This window comes from Gavialis gangeticus, unplaced genomic scaffold, assembly GCF_001723915.1.
Source record: "Gavialis gangeticus isolate Ggan-Ray unplaced genomic scaffold, GavGan_comp1, whole genome shotgun sequence".
NCBI classification, from domain to species: Eukaryota; Metazoa; Chordata; order Crocodylia; family Gavialidae; genus Gavialis; species Gavialis gangeticus.
In genome coordinates, this window is record NW_017729033.1 from 60,815,238 (window position 1) to 60,837,175 (window position 21,938).

Consider the following 21,938-nt stretch of genomic DNA (forward strand, 5'->3'; position numbering starts at 1 on the left):
CAAGGGGAGGTCAGGGGTTAGGAGGTGAGATTTCCAGTTCCAATACGGCAACTGGGGGTAGGGCACCTGTAAAGGGGCGGCACGACGGCTTTGCGACCCTTGACAGCTTGCCAAAACCTGGTAAGTGGCCCTCCACCCAAAATAACTGCCTACCCCTGGCCTACAGTAACACCATCAGGGCTAAAACCAGAATCCAGGTGTATAAAACACTACAGAAACGGATCTCAGCTGTCTTTTAAAATAAACATGCTATATTAGCATGTGAGCCTACCCTAACCGACTAATTGTCACTATTCTCACTACTATTCCCTACATCCAGGAACAAACCAGAACCCCTGATGCCAACATTACAGTTCTGTCTATTAGACAGCTGTGTGTAACCACTGCAATTGCAACATTGAATACAGCATAACTACATTCTGAATGTGCTACATCTCCCCTTAGCTGTTGATTAATGAAAAACAATGAGTTGCTTGTTTAAATAAAGTAGCAGAATATCTGAAGATGCAAAGCTGAAAACTTGGCAAGAACCTATACAGGATGAAAGGGTTTTTTTTCTGGTTGCACATAATGGAATTTGTTTTCCCTGGATTGTCTAAGTTTATTTGCTTCATACAGTGAAAAGACTTAAATAAAAAGCTAAACTAAAAACAGGTTTTTGGTTGAGTTTGCTCACTGTATGAAGTAAATAAACTGCATGATGTGAAAAAGCAAACAAAACAAGTTTCTGGGTAAACCTTAGTCTTTCAATTATGGCACAAAGTACAACAAAACACAGGTGGTTTCACATTCTGACTATGCTAGGTATAAGAGGTAAGGGCTGGCCAATTTTAAGGTTGTTGGTAAACATGTACTGAACACTTCTACACTTACAAAGACATGTAAATTCTGAGAAGCAAATTCTGAGACAGAACAAAAGCTAATATGGAAAACTGGGGGAAAAAAAGTTAGTCTATCTGAATGTCAGATTTCCAAATCCTTAGAAACTCTGATCTTATTAACTGAGCAGATAAACACTGTAGAATTCAAGGGCCAGTGATGAAGGGATGCTTCTCTCAAAAGTTCAAAAGAAAAGAATTATTATACAAATAATAAAATGACATTCAATTGTGATAAAATATATGAATTTTTCGCTTTTATCCAAAAGCCACAGGAGGCAACTAAACAGACATATTATTCAATCTCATGTGCATCACAGGTCATGGATGACAGTGAGGAAATATGGAAGGATCTTGAATTACTGAGCGAACAGACAAATAAGGGCTCCTCCAGAAATGCAGGTACAGAAAGATGCAATGGGATCTGACATACGATCCACACAATCACGCTTCTTGTCATGGTACATGTGCATGGCAGAAGGCATGATTGTGGGATCGTGCATATCCAATCACACCTTACTGCTGGTGCAGGAAGACCTTGAGATATCAATCCCGGCCTCCCCCTGCACTAACAAGGACCAGGTTCCTGCAGCAGCCCCTGTGCTCTAAGCAGCAGCATCAGCTCAGTATTGCCGACCCCAACATGTCAAAAGTCATGAGATAAACTTTTAGAAATCAAGAGATTTGGAAAGTATATCATGAGATGCTATTTTTGAAGTGCGTGTGGGGGGGGTGTTATTTCTGAAAGTGTGGAAGGCTGTGGATGTGTGTGTGGGGCAGGGGCGGGCAATTATTTTGGGTGGAAGGCCGCTTACTGAGTTTTGGCAAGCTATCGAGGGCTGCATGACAGGCAGCCCAGGGCAGATAAATATTAATTTTCTAAATTTTTTAGGGGCCCTGCAGGCCAGATACAATGGTCTGGTGGGCTGCATTCAGCCTATGGGCCACATTTTGCCCACCCCTGGTGTGGAGGTTTGGAGCCTGGGGTAGGGGGGATTCCCATACTCAGATGCTCCTGGGGTGGGATGGAAGGACTACTGGGGTAGGTGACTCTGGTCCCTGCTATGCGAGTCTCTGAAGGAATATACTTCAGGGTGCCACAGGGTGCTGCTCACTCAATACAGCAGCCATGCAATACATAACCACAGCAGTGCTCGACTAGGAGGTAAGTGCTTGCTTGTTTCCTTCTGCTGCCAAACGGAGGTGCTACTACATTCAGATAAAGGGAGGGCTGTTCATCGAGTCTACAAAGTTTGAGAACTGCTACTTGAGACAGAATTTCCTTTAAGCCACTTTTGCCTCCCCCTCCCTTTTTTAAATGTAAAGTGCTTTTCTCTTTAATTTCAGGATTCTCTTGAGTGATATAGTCCTGTCAGTTGCATATAAGAAATGTTCTTTCCTCCACACCCTGGAGTCTTCCTTTGTTTGGACCAGTCCTTTTGACATAGTCAGCTATCTTATTAAGAGCCATATGGCTGGAGAGCTGGTGGCATAGAAGCAGTCCAGGAGGAATGCCTAGAAAAGCTTTATGCACTATAAGTAATCCTCAGAGGAAGTATTAATTTAGCAGCTAACAACTAAAACTTGTCATTATTCTCCACTGTGTTGAGGAAGTGACAGAACACGCTCTAAAAGTGGGAGTGCTCTCAGCTGCTGCCAGGGACCTGCATTATTAGAAGGAAAGCAGTGTTAGTGGTCCAGCAACAAGTTCTGTTGCCTTTAGTTCTACTCAGGGTGTGGACCCAAGTACATTTGGAGAACTTTCAAAAAGGCAACAGATACTACATTCTAATTATTGTGTGAACTATCTGGGAAGAATTCAAATGCAACAAAACCTGCTCCAACTGTAACACTGCTTTGTCCAGGGTTGAAGTTGGATGTTTTTCTATATTTGAATCAATCAGAACATTTAAAACTTCCCTTTTTGAAAAGGCTCCAAATGAACTGGTGTCTGCACTCTTAAAGGGGAGTTAGTAAATTAAAATTTCCTCATGACACTTAGGAAAGAACAGATTCAGGCATCCTGGCTCTTCAGAGTAAGAGAGGGGCAATGCAAGAAAAAGAAGTGGGTGAGTTGGGTTAATTAAGAAAGATCCCTAAATATCTTACATTAGGAAGGTAGTAACCTAACAGCACAAAAGAAAAACAACACACACTCAAAACCACTAATAATTAAAGGATTAGGCCTTGTTTCTTAATGAAAAAGAGGAAGACTGTGTATTCAAGCATATGATATACAGCAGAAGAATATATGAAGTCAACAATGAGTGGATATAACATGGTGAAGATGAATGGGTTTGTAAAAATAAATTAAGCACATTAAGGATATTCATCTTGTATTGCTCAGGTGCAGCAGGAATCTCAGGGGAGAGTGCAACCCTACCATAAATGCTATTACAATATGCAAGAGAGAGGGAATGCCTTGAATTACATATGAAGCAGCACCTTGACCCACTTTCATCATTTCTCTCAGTTCCAAAAACTGTATTTAAAAAAGAAAAGTACTGTAAAATGCTTGCACATGGTAACTCTGAGTTTATTGGGGAACTCTGCAGCTATTGAAAACTGAACTGATCAGAAAAATAAATGTCATGGTACAAAACACAACCAGTTTCTATAAAGCTAAGGTTTAAATATGTAAAGCTATAAGGTAAACAGTACTAGATATTTATATTTCCATAAAGCTAAAGGAGCATAAAAAATATCTGCAATCTGGGGCACTGATACACATCTGACAATTTTTTGGTGGGTAAGTGGGCCTGAGTGGGATGATCTAAACTGATAACTTAATTAAGACATTTACTAAAACTAGCAAAATATTAGTCACAATATTTGCTGAGGCTATCCTACCATTTTGCTTTCAGAACACACTGCTGAACAAATTGCTGCCTTCTCCCTCTACATTACAACAGTAGAGATATACAAAAAAATTCCAAAAGAGGTCCTCTTTCTAATACCAATACCTTAATTTTTCAAACACGGAAAAACAGAATTCTGATTTCAGCAATTCTTGACCGATTTGACACTTACTCTTTGATATCACGAAGTTGATCTACATCCTGAGGTTTTGTGAAATCTGGATCATGTGCCAGTAAGTGAATCATATAGGGTACTACATATTCAGGCAGCAGGGATAACAACTTTTCTATAATAGTAAAACAAAAGAGTATAAACAACTCAAATATTTATACGCAGAGAATAAGAAAACCAGTCTGAGTTATTTTGTTTTTACACAAATATACAATGTGAATTTCAATTTATCCACATTTGTTTGCAAGATTAAATTTTAGCAGGTCAAGAACACTGTAAATCTATTTGAACTTACTCCAGAATGAAAAGGCTAAAACTTAAAAAGTTAGAACTCAAAAGTTTTATTTTTATGCAAGATGAAACTGATTTGAATAGATACCATAATGACTACAGCACTAAACACTATTATATTTTAAAAACATAATTATTGCCAGCGTACGGAAAAGTACTTGTTATAAAGAGGGTAAGGCCACTACGAGACAAAGTGAATGCTTGTTATACTATCCATCTTAAAAATAAGAAAAAAAATTACTTTCCAAACATACCCCGTTGTGAAAAATGCCAGACAAAATTAATAGCTTAACTTTTAAGAACTTCTTAAGTTTACTCTTCAACAATTATACTTTGAACAAATTTTACTACATACTAACCATTAGCCATTGGATTCTGCTTAATATATTCCCTTCGTATACTGATATTTTTGAGCAAACACTGTCTGGCATGTGCTCTTCTCTCTTTCACAGGGTCTTTGGCACACAAAGCAAAGATTGCCATATATTCCAATGGGAGCAATAATTTCACAAGTGCTTTATGCAGTTTCTGAGCAAATATCTGCCTCACTTGATAACATTCATCCTGTAACAGCAAAAACACAAACAATAAGTTTTATCCTCTCAACATGATAAAAGAAAAACCTCAAACTGGGGGCAGTGAAATGGCATGATTTAAGAAGATTAATGCACACAATGTGATATCTGAAGTGTTTGGAAAGACTTTTTTTAAAGAAAGTTCAATGGTGAAAGAATGTGTCAAATCTTAATATCAGCAAAAGCTCTATGGTGAGGACTACGACTTAGTTAAACTAACAGTTCCTTCACAACTTACACCTTCATTCAAAAGCAGTTACTTACATTAATGACAAGTGCACAAAGCTGGAACTGTTCTGGGGTAATTATTTCATGGTAACAAGGCTCCTGTGCAAGTTTCATTATGGCACTACCAGCAGCTAGCCGTAGACGAGACATGTCAGATTTACTATAAAAAGAAATCAATACATTCAAATTGTTTCAGCATCATCAAATTTCTCTCTTTTATAAAGGACCAATCAATAAAAAAATTATAGCTATGACAGGTCTTAAGTTCTTAATCTAAATTTATCTGACTAGGAAAGAACAATTATGTAAAAATAATATGTCATCTTTTTGCCTTAATGTATGTTCAATATTGTAGAGAAATAAAAGAGTTTAAGTTTCTTTGGTTTTAACATCACTGTATACAAAACTAATTCCAAAGGGTTGACTGCAAGTTTGATTTGTAAATTATTTTTCCTCTATGTAACATCTAGCATTTCAAACTTAGCTTCATTAAAAAAGGTTAGTTTGCTGAGACTTGTCAGAAAAATTACATGTCCATGTATAAACCATGCTTTTTTCATCCTAAAAAAATTTGTCTAGGAGTTCTATTACAATTTAGCTTCTACTTTGGTTCTATAAAAAGCTAGGTACTGCAGTGGTCTAGGCTGGGGCGTGGGGGCAGTTCAACCTTCCAGCCCACAGGCTGGATGAATGGCGCGAGGCCCATCCAGGGGCCAGATGCTTGGGCCAGGGTCAGCACATGAGGTTGTTTTGTGGCTGAGATCATTTCTGTTACTTGGCCTGAAGGGCTCCCCATGCCTTGGATGACATGGCCCTGTGGGTTGGAGGTTCAGCACCACAAGTCTAGGCTAGTGGTTCTGAACCTTTTTAGACTCTCCTCAGCACCCCTCTGAGAATGCCAGGTCTTTGCTTACACTTGTTTTTTTGCTATGGAAAAACAACAGGGCAATTCTTCTGTTGCAAAGAACTAAGGAAGACCACAACAGGTCAGAACGTTTTTGACACTATGGATTGCTTTTTTAAATCTCTGGGTTTATATTGTGAACCACGTAAGTGATTGCACACCTAAAAGTGTTAATATTTCTTTACATTCTTAAAAGGATTTAACATCACCCTGGTTAGAATCACTGGTCTAGGCCTATTGCTCCACAAGAGAGTGATCCAGAGAGGCTAATCCCATTCCTACTGATGTCAATAGGGTTCTGTCCATAATTTGTTTAAAACAGGATCCTTTGAGCAGGAATAAAAAGTAGAAAGGCAGATATAACTGAAGTTAGAAAAAAGTTGCACAATGGTAATGTCTTACTTGCATTTCCATATTTAGACTTTGAATTTAACTAAAAGGACAGAACTAGAATATAGTTGCTTTAATTGTCCATTTCAATACATTTTTCAAGCAAAGCTAGCTTAACAGAACCATAATGAATCACAATTAAAGCTGAGACTAACTCTGTTTTCCAATTTCTGCTGCTGACTAGCTGCATTACTTGGTATTTTGCTTGGCTCATTTACAAATTAAGAATAAAACCCATCTCAGCAAGGATACTACTGGTACTCATTAATATTTGTGCAGTGTTTTAAAATCCTTGAAAGAAATGTATTACAGAAATGCAGTGTACTCTATCAATATTTCTTCACAATCAAAAGGGTAGATTTTGTTTGAAGGATGAATGCTTAGACACTCAAAACAAAAGTTACAAAAATCCTGGAAGTGTAGAATCAATTATATTTTTGCTATAGTTATCTTTTCAGCCTGCCTAGAACTCCCTATGATATAGCATTTGAATGAAAGCTAAGAAAAAATATGAAATTTTCCCATCTGAAGGAGCTCCAAAAGAAGTTGTTAAAGCACTAAATATATTGTCTAATCATTTAAATGTAAATCAAGGAAAGAAGTTACTGGAAGTCTTTCATGCCTCATCTGATAAATAAGACAACTAGAGTCCTGTTTAGATTACTATCATAGTGAGAGCAATAGGTAAACAACACAAATGTGCTTTTATATATGCTGGTTTACTGCTGTAATTAAATATCTTGATCGGCATCCATTTCTGCTACCAAATTATTCTATGTTCTGTGAGGATCTTAAAAACCTTCAAAACTCCTTCCTCAGCTACATGCCAGGGGGAAGAGGGCAAAACATGTAAATATATAATATTCACTGAAATCCTACAGTGTTGATGAAAATATATGAAAAGAAAAACACAAAATCGGACCTGATTCTCTTCTGTTCTGTCAAGTCTCCTTCACTGACTAGCATAGCTGATAATAACCGGAGTGTTGAATTTGCAGATTTAGACTGGTTATTTTTCATACCCAAGAGCCAACGTACCAAAAGTTTAATTGCTTGTACCTATTAAAAATAAACAGATGAAAAATAAATTATAATCTGTGCAAATGAATTAAATAGGAAACCAAAATCTATTGTAAACACATTCAAATTTGAACAGACACCTGTTTAATGAAGTTCAGACATTTTAAAAAGGAACAGAATGAACTGGTGATCATTTTCATTCATCAAGGAAAAGCAGGTATGGTTTGTTGCTTGAGAGAAGGTTTTTTCAAGGACACTTAAAATAAAAAAAAGAACAGAAAAACTGCAGAGAACGTAAGAATGGGGGAAGGAGGGCTCAAGTACAGGAAACAACAAAGGCGGCAAAAAACCCACCCATACAAGCTGCAGAAAGTATTCTGAAGGAACACACCACAAGAAAAAGCTTGTGGTGAAGTAAAAAGACTTAGAAGGATAGCAAGAATTGAAAAAGAGTCTGTTGAAGTATCAGGATCCTGAAAAATGAAGATTAAACTATTAATGAAGATGAAGACAAAAGTTGGCAGGAAACAAAAGAGGATCTAAATGGTATCTGGGTGATTCTGAAGAACACTTGATTCAGTAACAAAAAATAACAGTTGTTTTTAAGGATAGGAAATACCAGTGGAAATATGTTCTTTTATCTTTCAACATGAAGTGATAAAAGAGCAGGCAGCGATGGGAGAAAGTATAGAGATTTCCCTGCCCTAAGTAAAAAAAAAAACAAAAAAAAAAACCCTACTGATTTACAAAGTTTCTACCCAGTTGCTGATATAAATACATGTTTTACATTTTAACAGAAGTCTTCCTTGCAATACCATAATATTCAAGCTTTGATCAAACTGGCAGACAAGTGCATTTAGAAATGAAGGGCAGCTACTAAAAGCTGTGCTGGGCTCTGGGCAGCTACAAACAGCTGTGCTGGGCTCATCACCTCCCTGCTGGGAGTGGGGGAGAGACCGGGGCTGTGTTGCCTCAGGCCCCGCCTCCACCACCCACTCCGAGGTGTGCCTGCTCATGACGGTGCGGAGCTGGTGCTGGAGCACGGGGCAGATGTTTGGAGCCTCCCGGCTGCAGCCGGCCCCAGGGAGCCAGCCAGGATCCCAGGCTGCTCCCAGCAGGCAGCTGGGATGCTGCAAGCCCTGCTCGGAGCAGCCTGGGCTCTGTCACTGGCAGCAGTTTCCCGGAGCCAGGGCTGGCTGCGGCATGCCAAGCAAAATGGCCTCGCGTCCCACACTTGGCACGCGTTCTAGGCGTTGCTGACCCCTGGCCTATAGATTCAGTAAGATGACAGCACATCAATTCACAGACAATGTATATCATGAAAAAATTTCCACTGATTTTTCCAACAGCATGTGTGGTCCTCTAGAATACTGTCTCTCTATTACACAAAACTATTATTAAGTTATTATAAAAGACTAAAGAAAAAATAATCTGTACATTTTATTTGAAAAATTCTCTATTGATAGTTTTGAAATATCAATGGCTTACTATCAAATAACTTAAGTCTCGTTAGTAATATCTTATTAATAGCTAGAAAATAATTCACCTTTGCTAGAACTTCTGGGGAAACCTCTTCATCAGGGGACCACAATTTCCCATTTTTTTCACCTGTTGACTAAAGATATTTGTATAAGTTGAAAAACCAATTCTCATGCACAAAGTAAATATCAGAAACAGGACTCTTATTTTAAACTCCATTAAATGTAGCATTTTTCTGTGTGCCATCTCATTGTATTAATTGCTTCATTGGCCTAAGTAACCTGTATATTACAGAAAGTGTAAATCAGCAAAACAGAACTGTAAGGACTCAAAAATAAATCTTACCCTGTCATTCATTAGGAGATCTTTGACAATGAAATTTGCAACTACAGATTTCATTGGAGAAGCAAACTGGTCTGGAGCCAACATAGAAATGTGTCCCAATGAGACTAAAGGAGTTATAAGCTGCTCTGGTACATCAGCATTCAAACTTCTACTAAGAGGCTGAGAGGAAAAAAATCCATTCAAAATGGACAACACATTAGCAAATGAAAACTTCTAAACAGTTTAATGAACTTAATAATAAGTGAACTGCTGACTAATTTCATTTCCCTCATAAATGACAATTTCATGAGCCAAGACAACTTTTTTGTTAATTACAGAATTATAGCGTGTGAAATTATACTACTGATAAAAAAATACCCTTTCTTCCTCCTCCACCCTTCCAACAAAAGGAAACTGAGGACTTTTCTATAATTAATTCAAATTTACTTTTCGGAATGGTCTCTTAAAGCTGTGAATTGATTAGTTAAATAGTATTAAATCTCTGAGTGGACATTTTCATTCATAAGTAGTTAACTGCACTTGGTTCTGAGAGTGTCCATATAGGAGTTTAATGAAGTTTTATTAATCCAGTTTAAACTCTGTTTTAGTTTATTTGGATTAACATTCTTAAGTGTCCTCATGTAAATGATCCTTGATTCTTTATTTCTTGCAAACTTATGGAAAGAATACCAAGATCAGCCCTGGAATTTTTCAAAGCATCTCCAGCAAAGTGCCTTACTATTATTCTTTTTGGACACAAATTTCAAAATACAGCTCTGCAACTAAGTGGCTTCATAGTTAGAGATACTGAGATTTTAATGAAGTAAAAAAGAGCTAATCTTATTTAGGTATTACAATATGCATTTAACATGTTTTGTTAGTCTGCCATAATATGCAACATAGCTCCATTCCATCCCAAACTGATCAGCAGAAGACTTTGCTCAGGCACTGCACATTTCAGCTATGTCTAACACAGGGCCTCATGCAGTGGCTAACCACAAAAAAACCTCTGATAATTCAATAATATGGAAATACAAGTTAAGCCAGCTGGCACAGTAATACCATATTTTTTTCTGGATTATACTATATGAATAGTATATCTTTGCTAAAAAATGACTGGGGACAGTGCTGTGCAAAGTGATGTGTTCTGCTTCATTTCCATATGGCTGTCAGGTGATCTGAAGCTCAAAAGGGCAGATATCAAATTGACTTTTACAGAAGTTTCTCTTTTAATAGCACTATAGTACTAGGACATAAGTAGTAATCACCTCTCCACCTAACAGAGTCTGGTGGTCTTACGTACCAACAGAAGCATTAATAAAGAATACAGACAACACTACCAACTTAAAAATTACTATAGGTATCAGTGAATAGATAAATGTGCAGCTCATATGTCAATGGATGAGAACAGTTTTAGCCAATCCCAACAGTAAATCTACCATGCCTGGCACAGCACCCTTAGCATACTGTGCTTCTCCTCACATGTTGCCTCCTAAACTGGAAAAGGTGTAATGATGTCTGCCCAGTGCTTTCTGCTGGCCAATCAGCACAGCTGAGCAAGACTGCTGATTAGTTTGAATGCAATGCTGCATGCTTGAGGGAACTGCTGCTGGGAAAAGTGAATTTACTGCGTAGACGTGGTCTTTGTGGCAACAGACAGCAAAGGGACCAGAAACAAGTGGAGACAAAGCTTGATTTCTAGTTAACAGGTACCCAATTACAATTTCCCACAGAGGCAAGGAGAAAATTACTTTGCATTCTTTTTTAAGAATAAAAACAAAGGGCACAGATGAAATATGGCTTGATCCTAACCATTATGTTGTGATGACAATTAGGTGTAGAACATTAGGAAACAAAGGTCTGAACACAGCTTTTTATCAACATAGAAAGTGAGGTGCATTTCCTTTAATTGTAAGAGTTGCCACACTGTTTTCTTCGTGTGCTGTGTTGCTCAACATTGTGTCATGAGTCTGTACTAGTTATAGCCAAAGCAGATTTCAAGCTCTGTGTGTTTAATTAAAAAACTTCCACGCTCCTAAATTATGGAAAATTTCTACCATAGACAAAATGAAGATGCTTCAATTTTTAAAATAAGTTATTAATATTTAGATTCATTAAAACATAAATCAGAACATTCCTCTCTGTTTCATACAAGTTATCTTTTTGTCTTTGTACTTGCCTATATGGGAAATTAGTGTGAAGTCAATTTGGCTATTTAAAGCATAACAGCTACTTTACAGTCAGTAACTTTCATGCAGGGAGTTGGTATGGAGTAGGCATACCACACCATAGATAACTGTACATTAATTTCTCCATGTAGGTAAGTACTGAGCTATATGGAAGGACACCTTAAAAATAAGTACTGCAATATGAGGAATATAATGAAGAGTATCAATAATTGTAACATTGTTAATGTCTTCATCTTAACTACCCTGAAACAGATGCATAACTTTAAGCAAATAATTAAGATTAGAAATTAAATTCAGATTAACATTTCTTCAATCAATCAGTCAATAAAGAATATTATACCAAAGTATTTTAAACCAATAAGGCAACATACCTCAAAGATCTGTGCAAGCTGCACTTCTTTATTTGAGAATATGGCATGTATACAGTGGACAGCCTGTTTTGCCTGGTGAGGAGTACCTCTCTTTGCTTTCTGATGCAAAATAGGAATTAATGTTCTGCAAAAATTAAGCAAAGCATTTAAAAATAAAATATTCACAACTGGCAAAAAATAAATTCAAGTAATCTGACAGCTGCACTCTTCATCAATACAAATCCCTGCTCATAGGACAAAGATTTTCTGAATCGAGCACCATTTTTAAAAAAAGTTCAGAAGGGATAATGCAAGTGGAGAACATGGGTAATTGTGTGTATTTTTAAGTTAATACCATACACTCCTTGGCTTACCTGTTTGACTTGCCTGACTGCACACAAATCAAAAAAGACTATTAGAGAGGAAACAAAGAGGAAATGAAATTATAATCAGATTCTTAGTAGAACTATGGGGGAGACCTGTTAACTGGTCTGAACCACTGCTTGTCTCCAACCAACCTTGTGAAATTTAGTCTTCCTAGGTTTGAGTCTAGGACTAAAGGAGATACTCAACCCATTAAAGGATTTAGAAGAAAATGGTTGTGAGAATTGTGCAGTTGGCTGGTAACTGCAAGCTGATGATCCACAGATGGAAATAGGAAGAAAAGAATTGAACAAAGCTTGCAAGATAAGAGTTGGGCCTGTCATGTTAACATGAGTAGGAAACAGCGCGAAGAAAGGGGAGAGGTGTCATCTTAGAAACCCCATGTTAACAGTGGTTGCACTGCAGAAAGCCAACCTTTACAGATGCAGGGAGCAAAGCTTGCACCTAGACAGAGCACCTGAGAAGGACTTAAAGAGGTCTAAGTTTGCAACTGAGAAGTAACAGAACATCTTTTCTTCATTAAGAAAGTTCATTACATGTAAAAAAAAAAAATCATATACCTTTGTAAAGCTATATAAATCATCATAAATAACTAGCTTCTTTGCCTTCCTGATTGCATCTGCAGGATATCATTTAGTTTACCTAGTTAATCTGATCTATTTTGGTCTGCCCAAGTCAAGTACACCCAGCTGAGCACTTTTCTTATGCTTGATGACACATAAAAGGTCAGTCTCAACCTTCTCCCTTACCTGGAGCCAGGGGTAGGTCTAGAGGGGAGAAGTACTGCTGCAATTGCACCCCACCTTGATTCCTGCTCCACCCAAAGCTTAAAACCAACTGCCTGGCAGTGGCAGCAGCATCTCTAGTCAGGCAGTGCTGAGGGAGTCATTTACTTCAAGGCTCATTGGAATCTACCTGATCCCTTTTACAATCTTTGTTCTACAGATGCTAATGACCTTCTCTCCTTTTTAATGGGCTTGATGTTCTATCAATCAAGCTATGCTTTGTTTTATAATTGTGCTCTGTTAGCTGCTCCTGGTAATGAAGCTCCTATTTCACAGCCCTGTAGATTGCTTTTAACTCATCTTAAAATGAATACTACAGTCCCAGGCCCCTGACATATTAGTAAAGCTTCTATTTTCTTTTTAACTGGAGAAAAATGTGCACTGTTTTATATGTGATGATGCACCTTTCCATCTGCACTCCACTTTTCAAATTTCTATATCCACCTATGCCTGGAGCACACCATTTTTCTTGAGATGACAAACACTAAGACTGAATTATGCCAAAAGCACTTTCCCAGGTTAGGTACAGTTTATGCCGGCAAAATGTCAACACAGTTATATTGGCAAAATCACTTTTTGCCAATAGAATTTATTCTAAACATCCCTCATTCCGAGCAAGATAATCCATTTAGGCAAAAAACACATCTACATCTGCATGGCTAAATCACTCAGAGAGCATACCTTCATTACAACTCTGACTAACAGCTATGTAGACTAAAGCCTAAAAGTGCTGATGTGGGCAGTGTCTTCTCTAATGGAAGTGTATTAAACTCATGCTCAGGACCAATACCTTTCATAGATGGAGGAGGCTGGGAAGAGGGAAGTAAGACCTGGGGCCATTGGTGACAGATTTATATTTTCAAAAGGCAGAAGACTGTCGTTCTCTAAAACCTGTTCTGAAGAAACTATACTCTGAAATAGACAACCTGGCTGACTTCCATACTGTATAGATTCTTCCATTTTTGATCAAAATTCTTTAAATGCAATGCCCAGAGTATTTACTTGTCTCAGATCTCTTTGCTCTGGTTTGTTTAGTTAGTGACCTGACTGTGGCACAGAGGCAGCTCTGGTAACATTAGTAGGTAAAATGGGGTACCATTCAAACGGGCAGCACCTGAATGATACATATGTAGCACTATCACTCCAACTTTAACACCTGTATTTTTCTCAGATCACTTGCACATAACAAACAGAACTAAGCAGCTGCCCTTTGAAAGGCTCCCCTTTTGAAAATGTTCCACATGTCCCTGTGTCCACAATCTTGAAGAGTAGATATATTAATTTATTCTATTAGATCTATAAGCCTTTGAAAATGTTGTTTTAGAGTCACCACTGACTCCTCTGAAACCACATTTATGGACTATGGATGCAAAGGAGGTGGTCAAGATATAATCCAGGTAAGACCATGAAAAAATATGGTGGGAATGATATCAACTCTTCTGACCAAAGGAGGTACCTGGCACTCTATAGGTCTGGACAGACTTTTCATGGCTAGCGAAAGACCAGGTTGCAATAACAGTTCAATTGTTCTCCCTCCTCCCTGCCACATCTCTATGGGCACTTTTAATATGTGCTCCAATTCATTCGATTAATTGAGTCTGCTGAAGTGTTCTAATCAGAATGCTCCAGCATGCTGCATTTCGTGTATTCAGCATACCCAAGTTTCAAAACAGCAGCAAGGGTACTTTACCTGAAGCTTGTTGAATGAGCTTTAGTTAAAGCGTGCCCCCCCACCCCCACCATTTTGAAACATGGGACGTTAAATACATAAGACGCTGTGGGCATTTTAATTAGAGAGGCTCCTGACAGCCGCTTTAATTAACTCTGTATATAGCTAAAGGTTCTTATTGTTCAAAAGTGAACTTAAAACCATTTTCTATCATGCCTTCATTGTAAGCGTGGTATACTGTAATGTGCTCCACTGAGGCAACATTTTAAATATACCCAAAAAACTTCAGCTGGAATATACTCTGGCAGCTAGCTAGTGAGACTGTGCCCATTGACGAAAAACAGTTACATTTATTCTGGGAGAAAAGCCTTTCTCCTGGCACAAAACGAGAGCATAGCCACTCAAGGGGTTTACTGAAGATGAGAAGTGATTCTTTTGCAAAAAAAAGATGAGAAGAGGTTCTTCTGGCACCAGAGGGCAGTAGGTCAGGAGTGAGGGGCACTGGGTTGGGACTATCCATCGATGTTTACAAATGGGTCCTGGTACAAAAAACACTGAGAACCACTGCTCTAGAACAATAGTTGCGGGAAGCAGGGAGCATTTTTCTGGGGCTGGAGCCTTCCAGCCTGGGAGGGCTCTGCCTCCCACCCACAAACTTCTCCTTTCACAGAAATCCTGTGTGTAGAAATGAACACCTGTTCCAAGGCCTGTGCATTCTTCACATGATATCTCTGCCTTCTGGTCTGCACAGGGTGCCTATTGACTTGTGTAGGATTTCAAGGTTTTGATCCATCTTGAACAGCCTAAAAACTACCAAAGATATTTAAATTAGGGGGTAGATTAGACTCTTTCATTTCTGTATTTTATGGACTCTTTTTTATATTTATACCACTTCAAGAAATACACAGAAGTCAAGTGAGGAGAAGGAATTTCAAATCTGGAAAGTAGAGGCAGCAAATGAAGTGATTTGGAATGATGGAAGGGAGGGACTACATGTTCATAACAGGAAAGACAAATGACTTTAGTGCCAATATGATGAATCTGTTAAATAGGGGACAGATGTTTAGGTGTTAAAAACACTACCAGCATGTAGAAACACACTCACGATCTTATCTGTGGCAGGTCTGTTTCTATTTTGTGGCCTGTGTTTCTGAAAATCTGAATGGCTGCCTCGGCTACCTTATCATCTTCCATCCTGAGGCACTGGAGAAGAGACTCGTAAGTCTCTGCAGAGTGGAACGAGGTAGGATGTGTGAAAGACAGAACCTGCAGATACAGATACATATCAAAGTCAAGAAATATACTTGTCCATGAATAATGAGTTACCACCAAAACAAAAAAAATCCACTTAAAAGTTTTTATAAACTTTAATAAAATAACAGTAACCAGTTTCATGCTACTTTACATAAAGACACTACATGCATTTTAAAATAAAGTTGCCAGTTCTCTTTACGAGGCTCTTTCCTGTCCTTAATTTTATAAAACACTGGCTATTTCAACATGTTTATTCAAGATGGAGTTATAGCATCCAGCACAGGTTTTATAGCCCCATTTTAATATAAACAGTTTTCTTCATTTTAAGAAACCCCACAAGAGCATCATTTCTCCACAATCTTAGAGCACTGGACAGAAAAAGAATCAACACGTTTGAGATGCATGTAAAAACAAAAGCATGTCAGTACAAGCCTTTAGTGCCTTTTTAATGCAAGTAATGCGTATTAAAGCACATTTTGTGAAAGTTGCACTCACTAACCAATTTCCTCTGAATGTACAGGGATTCAATGCTGAACAAAGAGAGAACAATGAACTATCAAAAAGTGAAGGAGCCCAGAAAACATACTGTAGGAAAGGGATGGCCAACAGAATGCAAACATTTTGTACTTTCTTTGGATTGTGGAATTCCTTGATTTGAATTGTATACTTCAGATGCACACATCCAATGTAAGGAAATTCTTTGTGAAAAGAGCTAATCCCAAAAATATTCAACCTACGGGGGCTTTCCTCTTCCGTACAGCACGTATCTTGAAACTCTCCCCCCACCCCCACAACTTATGACCAAATACTTCTCTATAGTTCAACATCTCATAATACTAACGTTGTTTAATAGGATTTTCCTCTACAATCTCCAATCCATTCATATTGCAAGAAACCCTTACAATCTCCCAAGTATTTCTCCTCGACTATGCATCCTCCTCCTTCCTGTCTTTCTACATTCTTTCCCTTGCCTGCCCTCCACTCAAATCAAAGCCTCAAAAAATCAAATCCTCAGCCTGTCGCTAACAGTGTCTGACACCCCATTCTCTTATGCTTTTTTAAAATAATTTCACTGGCTTCCCATAACCCCTTGGGGCAATTCAAGCTCCCTGTTTCTGTCCCACTTAACTTGGTTCCTGTCTTTCTTGTTAATCTTCTCTCTGTTACCACCTTGTACCCTTTACTTCCCCAATGCTGCATAGTTAATGCTATGCCATTACACTCTTTTCTAAGGCCTTTCTAAAAAACCTATTTCAAAAAATCCTTTGCCCAGAGAAATGTTAACATTTGGCAATTTAAATTCAAGTAATAATGAATAATTTGTTACAACTTCTACATACCATGATATCCTGCAAGAAACAAAGTTTGAAAAATGTGGGAGATTTTGGCAATCATTAAACACAACACTATATTTCTTTTCTTCTGAAATCATGTTTCAGGTCTAAGCCTTTGAAATGCAAAAGGCTACATTAGAATGAAATGTATGTGCTTAGTGAGGAACAAAACTTTATCATTTAGATAAGCAAAAGTCATGAATGTTAAACATGGCAGGAAATTAGTAGAGTATGCAATTCAGTAAATATTATTTAAGCCACTTTACTGTAGAATTAAGCTTGTTCTTATGAACTTTTATATGCAAAATTCCTTTCTGTTTAGTTTTTCTACATCCCTATCCATTATGGGTGTCTTTCTTAGAGGGTTTTGGCCTTTAGGAAGGATCACCCCTTTTGGGAGGCCCTTTTGTTGACTTCATGACTACAGAGAAGCATATTAAGATAATACGCCTCCTTTTCTCAGTTATCCGTCTCTAATACACAACTAGGCAATCTTTAAAGAGAAATGTTTATTCTTCTATTCCCAGATGATGTTTTCCCCAGTTAAATTTTCCTTTGATAAGCAATCCTAGAAGTACAGAGAAGCAGGGAAACTCTTATTCCAGAAAGGCCCAGGCTGCCGGGTCTTCGAAGCAGCCTTTTCCATTATTCTATACAAGTATCAGTATCATTGCTCATCAGATGACATTGGTGTGCTTCTCCCAGTTCCAGTAGTCCCTTCCAGCCTTATCTTTTATAATGAACAGAGATCTCTGAGAAATCAACTACAATGACAAGGAAAGTCAGGTCTTACAAATCATTCATACAATAAACCTAGACAAATGGTGGCCAGAGAAAGTATCACCAAGCTTGATACAAAAGGAGTCTTTTAGAGCTTGTTTGTATCACCTGAATGCAAGGAGACTCCTGGTTATAGCTGTCAGCTGCATAATGCCTAATTCCTCTGGCATCACTGAAAGTCATTAGGGGGATGCAAGCCTTTGTTCTGACACAGAAAGGAACTGAGAGCGATTACAAAGGGGCCTTCTGGATGACAGCTTAACAAATCTTCATATTAAAATTTTGCTGAAATTGTTAGCCTCTGTGAGTTATTAAAACTGAAAATAGTTTTATGGGAGGGTATCTTGCAGTCCAACAGGAGTTTCTGACTGCCTACTTTTAAGACGACAAGGTTCTTTGGCTGAATACTTTTAAGAAAGCATTGGAATTCTACAGGCAGCTGACACAAATGGATTGAGGTGGGTTATTAATGTTCACTAAAGTATGTGTCACCTTTGAAAAGAAAAAGCCAGGGTATGGGACAGATTGGTGTCACAGGCAAAAAAATCTAGAATATCTAGGCGTAAAGAAAGGTTTTAGTTTGGGGTTTATTCATGCAATGTTATTTTTCAATTCTTCTTACTATTAACAAAAACAAATTCAAGACTGTAGCAGTGTGTGTGTTTGTATATTTTTTATTTTTAACAAGAGGGGGTAATTGGTTGATGCTGGGTTTCAAAAAAATTAATTTACATTACTGCAGATTACCTTGAGAAGTTCAAGACCTGCACGAATAGCAGTATCAGGACTTACACCCTCCTCTTCATCATCAGCTGTTCCCTCTATCGATTTATTCATCAGTTTTACTAGTGCACTAAAATAATACAAAATAAATATAAATATGTAAGCTTAATTACCTGTATTAATATTAACAATTTACACTATTACAAGGAAATTTTGTTCAGTTAAAAAGATCAGTTAATAAAAAGAATATTTATATAGCAGTTTCGTAAATGCTTATCTCCCATCAAAAGTTTTCCTCCAAATTTTATTGTGTGATAATTACTTTGCACTTGTGGCTGGCCTAAATTTATTGAGGATTGATCAGGAAATAGCATAATACATGTAACCTGTAGCAGGGGCCTCAGTGATATAAACTAAAGTAGTAGTATCAGATCAGTTTCAGCACATAACCAGGCTACACTGTGGATCACAAAAGGAATCCAGAAAATTCTACTCCTTTTCATAAAAACCCCCCCAAAAAAACAAAACAAAAAAAACCTTGATTCACCTCTAACAAAGTTTTCAGCTACATAAAAAATGAATTACTCTTCAATAAAGCTTCCAAATAGAAAGGTACCAGTAAATTCATCTAAATTCTATCATTTACACTTTTATGCTTGAAAAAACTAGTTGAAATTAAAACACGTTTTCTAGACTGACACAAACGAAGACAATTGTATATACCCATTTTAAAAATTCAGACAGCTGATTCTCAGCCAGTTTAATTAAAAACAGTTATATTTCATATTAAAAGTGCACTTTAAAGTCAGTCATGGGTCAATAGGATTCTTCCAGCTTACCTAATAGCTTCAGAGTCTATGTGTACAGGGGCAATTCTTTCCAAAAGGAACTTGACCATCTCTAGGAAAGGGTTTGTTGGTTGCTTTGGATTTGCAAGCTTTCGGGCTATTTCTCTCTATAAAGAGAAAGAAAAAAGTGTTACATTACAAGTAAGTCACTGCACTCATTTGTATCATTGCTTAAGCATTCTGAATAAACTGTACAGCGTCAGATATATTTCATATGGTTAGTTATCAGAACTAATCACTGGAATATGTTTCAAGTTGACCTGCTGGTACCTCCAACTCTCACTTCTATTATGCTTTTGTAATGCCAGGCAATATTTACTCTGGCCCTTTGAAATACTGCCATTCAAGGGATCCTACCTCATGCACCAAAAACTGGAATTGTTGAACATCACTGTTCTTTAAACTATGACTGCCACGCATGTCCTTGTGCTGCTCTGCTCAAGAGAACAAAGGACAGAGCAGCAGCAAACCGCACACAATTCCCTCACTAATTCAGATTCTTAAGCAATGAATACGAATAAATCAGGAACCAAGGGTGAGTCTTGGAAATCACCAGAATGATACCCTCTTGAACAACTTGTGTTCTTAAGTGTAATCTGTCTTTCTTCTTTCATTATGCATCCACCTGGATCTCATACTAGGTGACTGATAAGTAATGCCTCACTTAGAAGGTGGAACTAAAGAAGTATTAGAACCTGAAACAAGAGAAGTGACGGCTTGTTCTAGTAATTTTGACATCTGATTTGCCAGCCGGGGTTACAGACATAGGCTAAATACAGACAGTCAAAAAGCCCAAGGTGGAATTGATCTGATCTTCACAGGTTTCTCTAAGATGTGTAGATTGGATCGATAATGAATGCAACCCACATTCAATCTTCAGTTGGCCAAGGTAGGCAGAAGCCTGCACTGGCCCAGTGCCAGAAGGTGGAGAGGATTTGAACCCACCTCCAAGCCAAGCAGGAAGCATCCTTTATTGGCTGCCTGGCACGCCCCCAACCCCTGCTGTCCCCCTACAGGGCAGGAGAAGGAGCCCCTGTCCTGGTGCTGAGCCAGGGTCTGACCACGTGGGGAGAGTCTCATGTCCCTGGGGTTTTCCTCCACCCCAACCTAGACTCCCTCTGAGCCAGGGTTTGTCCAGTTGCGGAGAAGCCCATGCTGAGGCTGACCCTGCCTTCTCCCCCAGCACAGCTGGGCGTTCAGCCTTGCACCTTGCCACGCTCTGACCCACAGGGGAAGGGGGGAAGAAGCCCCTAGTCCTGGTGCCAAGATAAGGTCTGCCCCCTCCCCTGCTGGACCAGATCAGACCCACTGTCCCCTCCCCCCAGATCCCCACTCACTTCTCCCCTCCCCCACTCCCTGACTACCTGTGGCTGCCCAGGCTGTCTGTCCCAGGTAGGGAAGGGTTATGGCTTCTGCAGCTTCTGCTCTGTGTCAGAAGCAGACCCTGGCAGTTTAACCCTTCCCTGCCTGCTCCCTAGGACAGACAGCGTAGGCAGTGACAGGTAATCAGGAGGTGGGGGGGGTGAGGGGAGGAAATGAGCAGGGATCTGTGCTGCTGTGGGGGACAGGACAGTAGGCCCGATTGTACCAGGACTGGGGGCTCTTCCCCCCTCCCCCTGTGGGTCACAGAGTAGCATTAGGCAGGGCTAAGCAGCTGGCCTGGCCATGTTGGAGGGGAAGAATCAGTCTTGTTCTGGGGCTCTCCACAGCTGGCCAGACCCTGGCTCAGGAGGAGCCTGGGCAACACCCCTCCCTCCCCGAGCATGGGGTTCCCCCCATGTGGGACTCCGTCCCTCTTCCCCCTGTGGGTCAGAGGCAACTGGAGGTGGGTGGGGCTATGCAGCCAGGCTGGGGTGAAGAAACCCAGCTGGGCAGACCCCAACTGGGGAAGGGAAGACCCTGGCACCCCACTCCTCCCACTGCCCTGCAGCGCTGACAGGTGCAAGCAGGGCAGGCTGGGGAGCAAAGGCTTTGCTGCCTCAGCTCTATGACAGCCTGGAGGCAGGTCCAGCACAAAGGGGGCAGAGACTAGCTGCTGCCCTGTGAGATGGGGTAACGGGGGAAAGAGGTGGTCACAAGGCATCCTCGGATGTCAGAGGACAGGGAACTAAGGTGATTGGTACTGAATCTGGGACAGAAGTTCAACAGATCTAATGTAAACTGATTAAATCTGATACTACATCCACCTAAGCCTATCTTAAACTGGGTTTGGCCATTTTGAAACTGGTGTACACTGAACTTCTGTTCTGTTACAGGTGTACATTGGTTTCCAATCACTAATATCAGTTTATGTTTACTTTTTGTCCCTAGCCCTAATGTTTGGGGGTGGTGGCTTCTGCCTCTGCATGCACTGTGGGAGGGCATGGAGGGTGCATGCCCCAGAATCTGTGTGCAGGGTACGGGTGAGCTGGGGCTGCACCATGCTGTTCCTGGCATGGACTGTGCTTGGGGTGGGAGGCGGCAGCAGCGCTGAGAGGAGGCTACAGGAGCAGCTGCAGCCACC

At 39.4% G+C, this 21,938-nt stretch overlaps 1 protein-coding gene across 2 annotated transcripts in view; it reads right to left on the reverse strand.

The window, feature by feature from the left end:
* The window catches only part of PDS5A (PDS5 cohesin associated factor A), a 156,759-nt gene that overhangs the window by 32,715 nt on the left and 102,106 nt on the right, over nucleotides 1–21,938 (reverse strand). For both annotated transcript variants that reach the window (XM_019526168.1, XM_019526167.1), the window contains exons 16-25: nucleotides 19,427–19,542; nucleotides 18,612–18,717; nucleotides 15,602–15,762; nucleotides 11,680–11,803; nucleotides 9,141–9,299; nucleotides 8,863–8,931; nucleotides 7,219–7,355; nucleotides 5,039–5,162; nucleotides 4,559–4,763; nucleotides 3,909–4,023 (exon numbers count right to left, since the gene is read on the reverse strand). In XM_019526168.1, coding sequence (XP_019381713.1) covers nucleotides 3,909–4,023; nucleotides 4,559–4,763; nucleotides 5,039–5,162; nucleotides 7,219–7,355; nucleotides 8,863–8,931; nucleotides 9,141–9,299; nucleotides 11,680–11,803; nucleotides 15,602–15,762; nucleotides 18,612–18,717; nucleotides 19,427–19,542 — 1,316 coding nt within the window. The remainder of the gene's footprint in view (nucleotides 1–3,908; nucleotides 4,024–4,558; nucleotides 4,764–5,038; nucleotides 5,163–7,218; nucleotides 7,356–8,862; nucleotides 8,932–9,140; nucleotides 9,300–11,679; nucleotides 11,804–15,601; nucleotides 15,763–18,611; nucleotides 18,718–19,426; nucleotides 19,543–21,938) is intronic.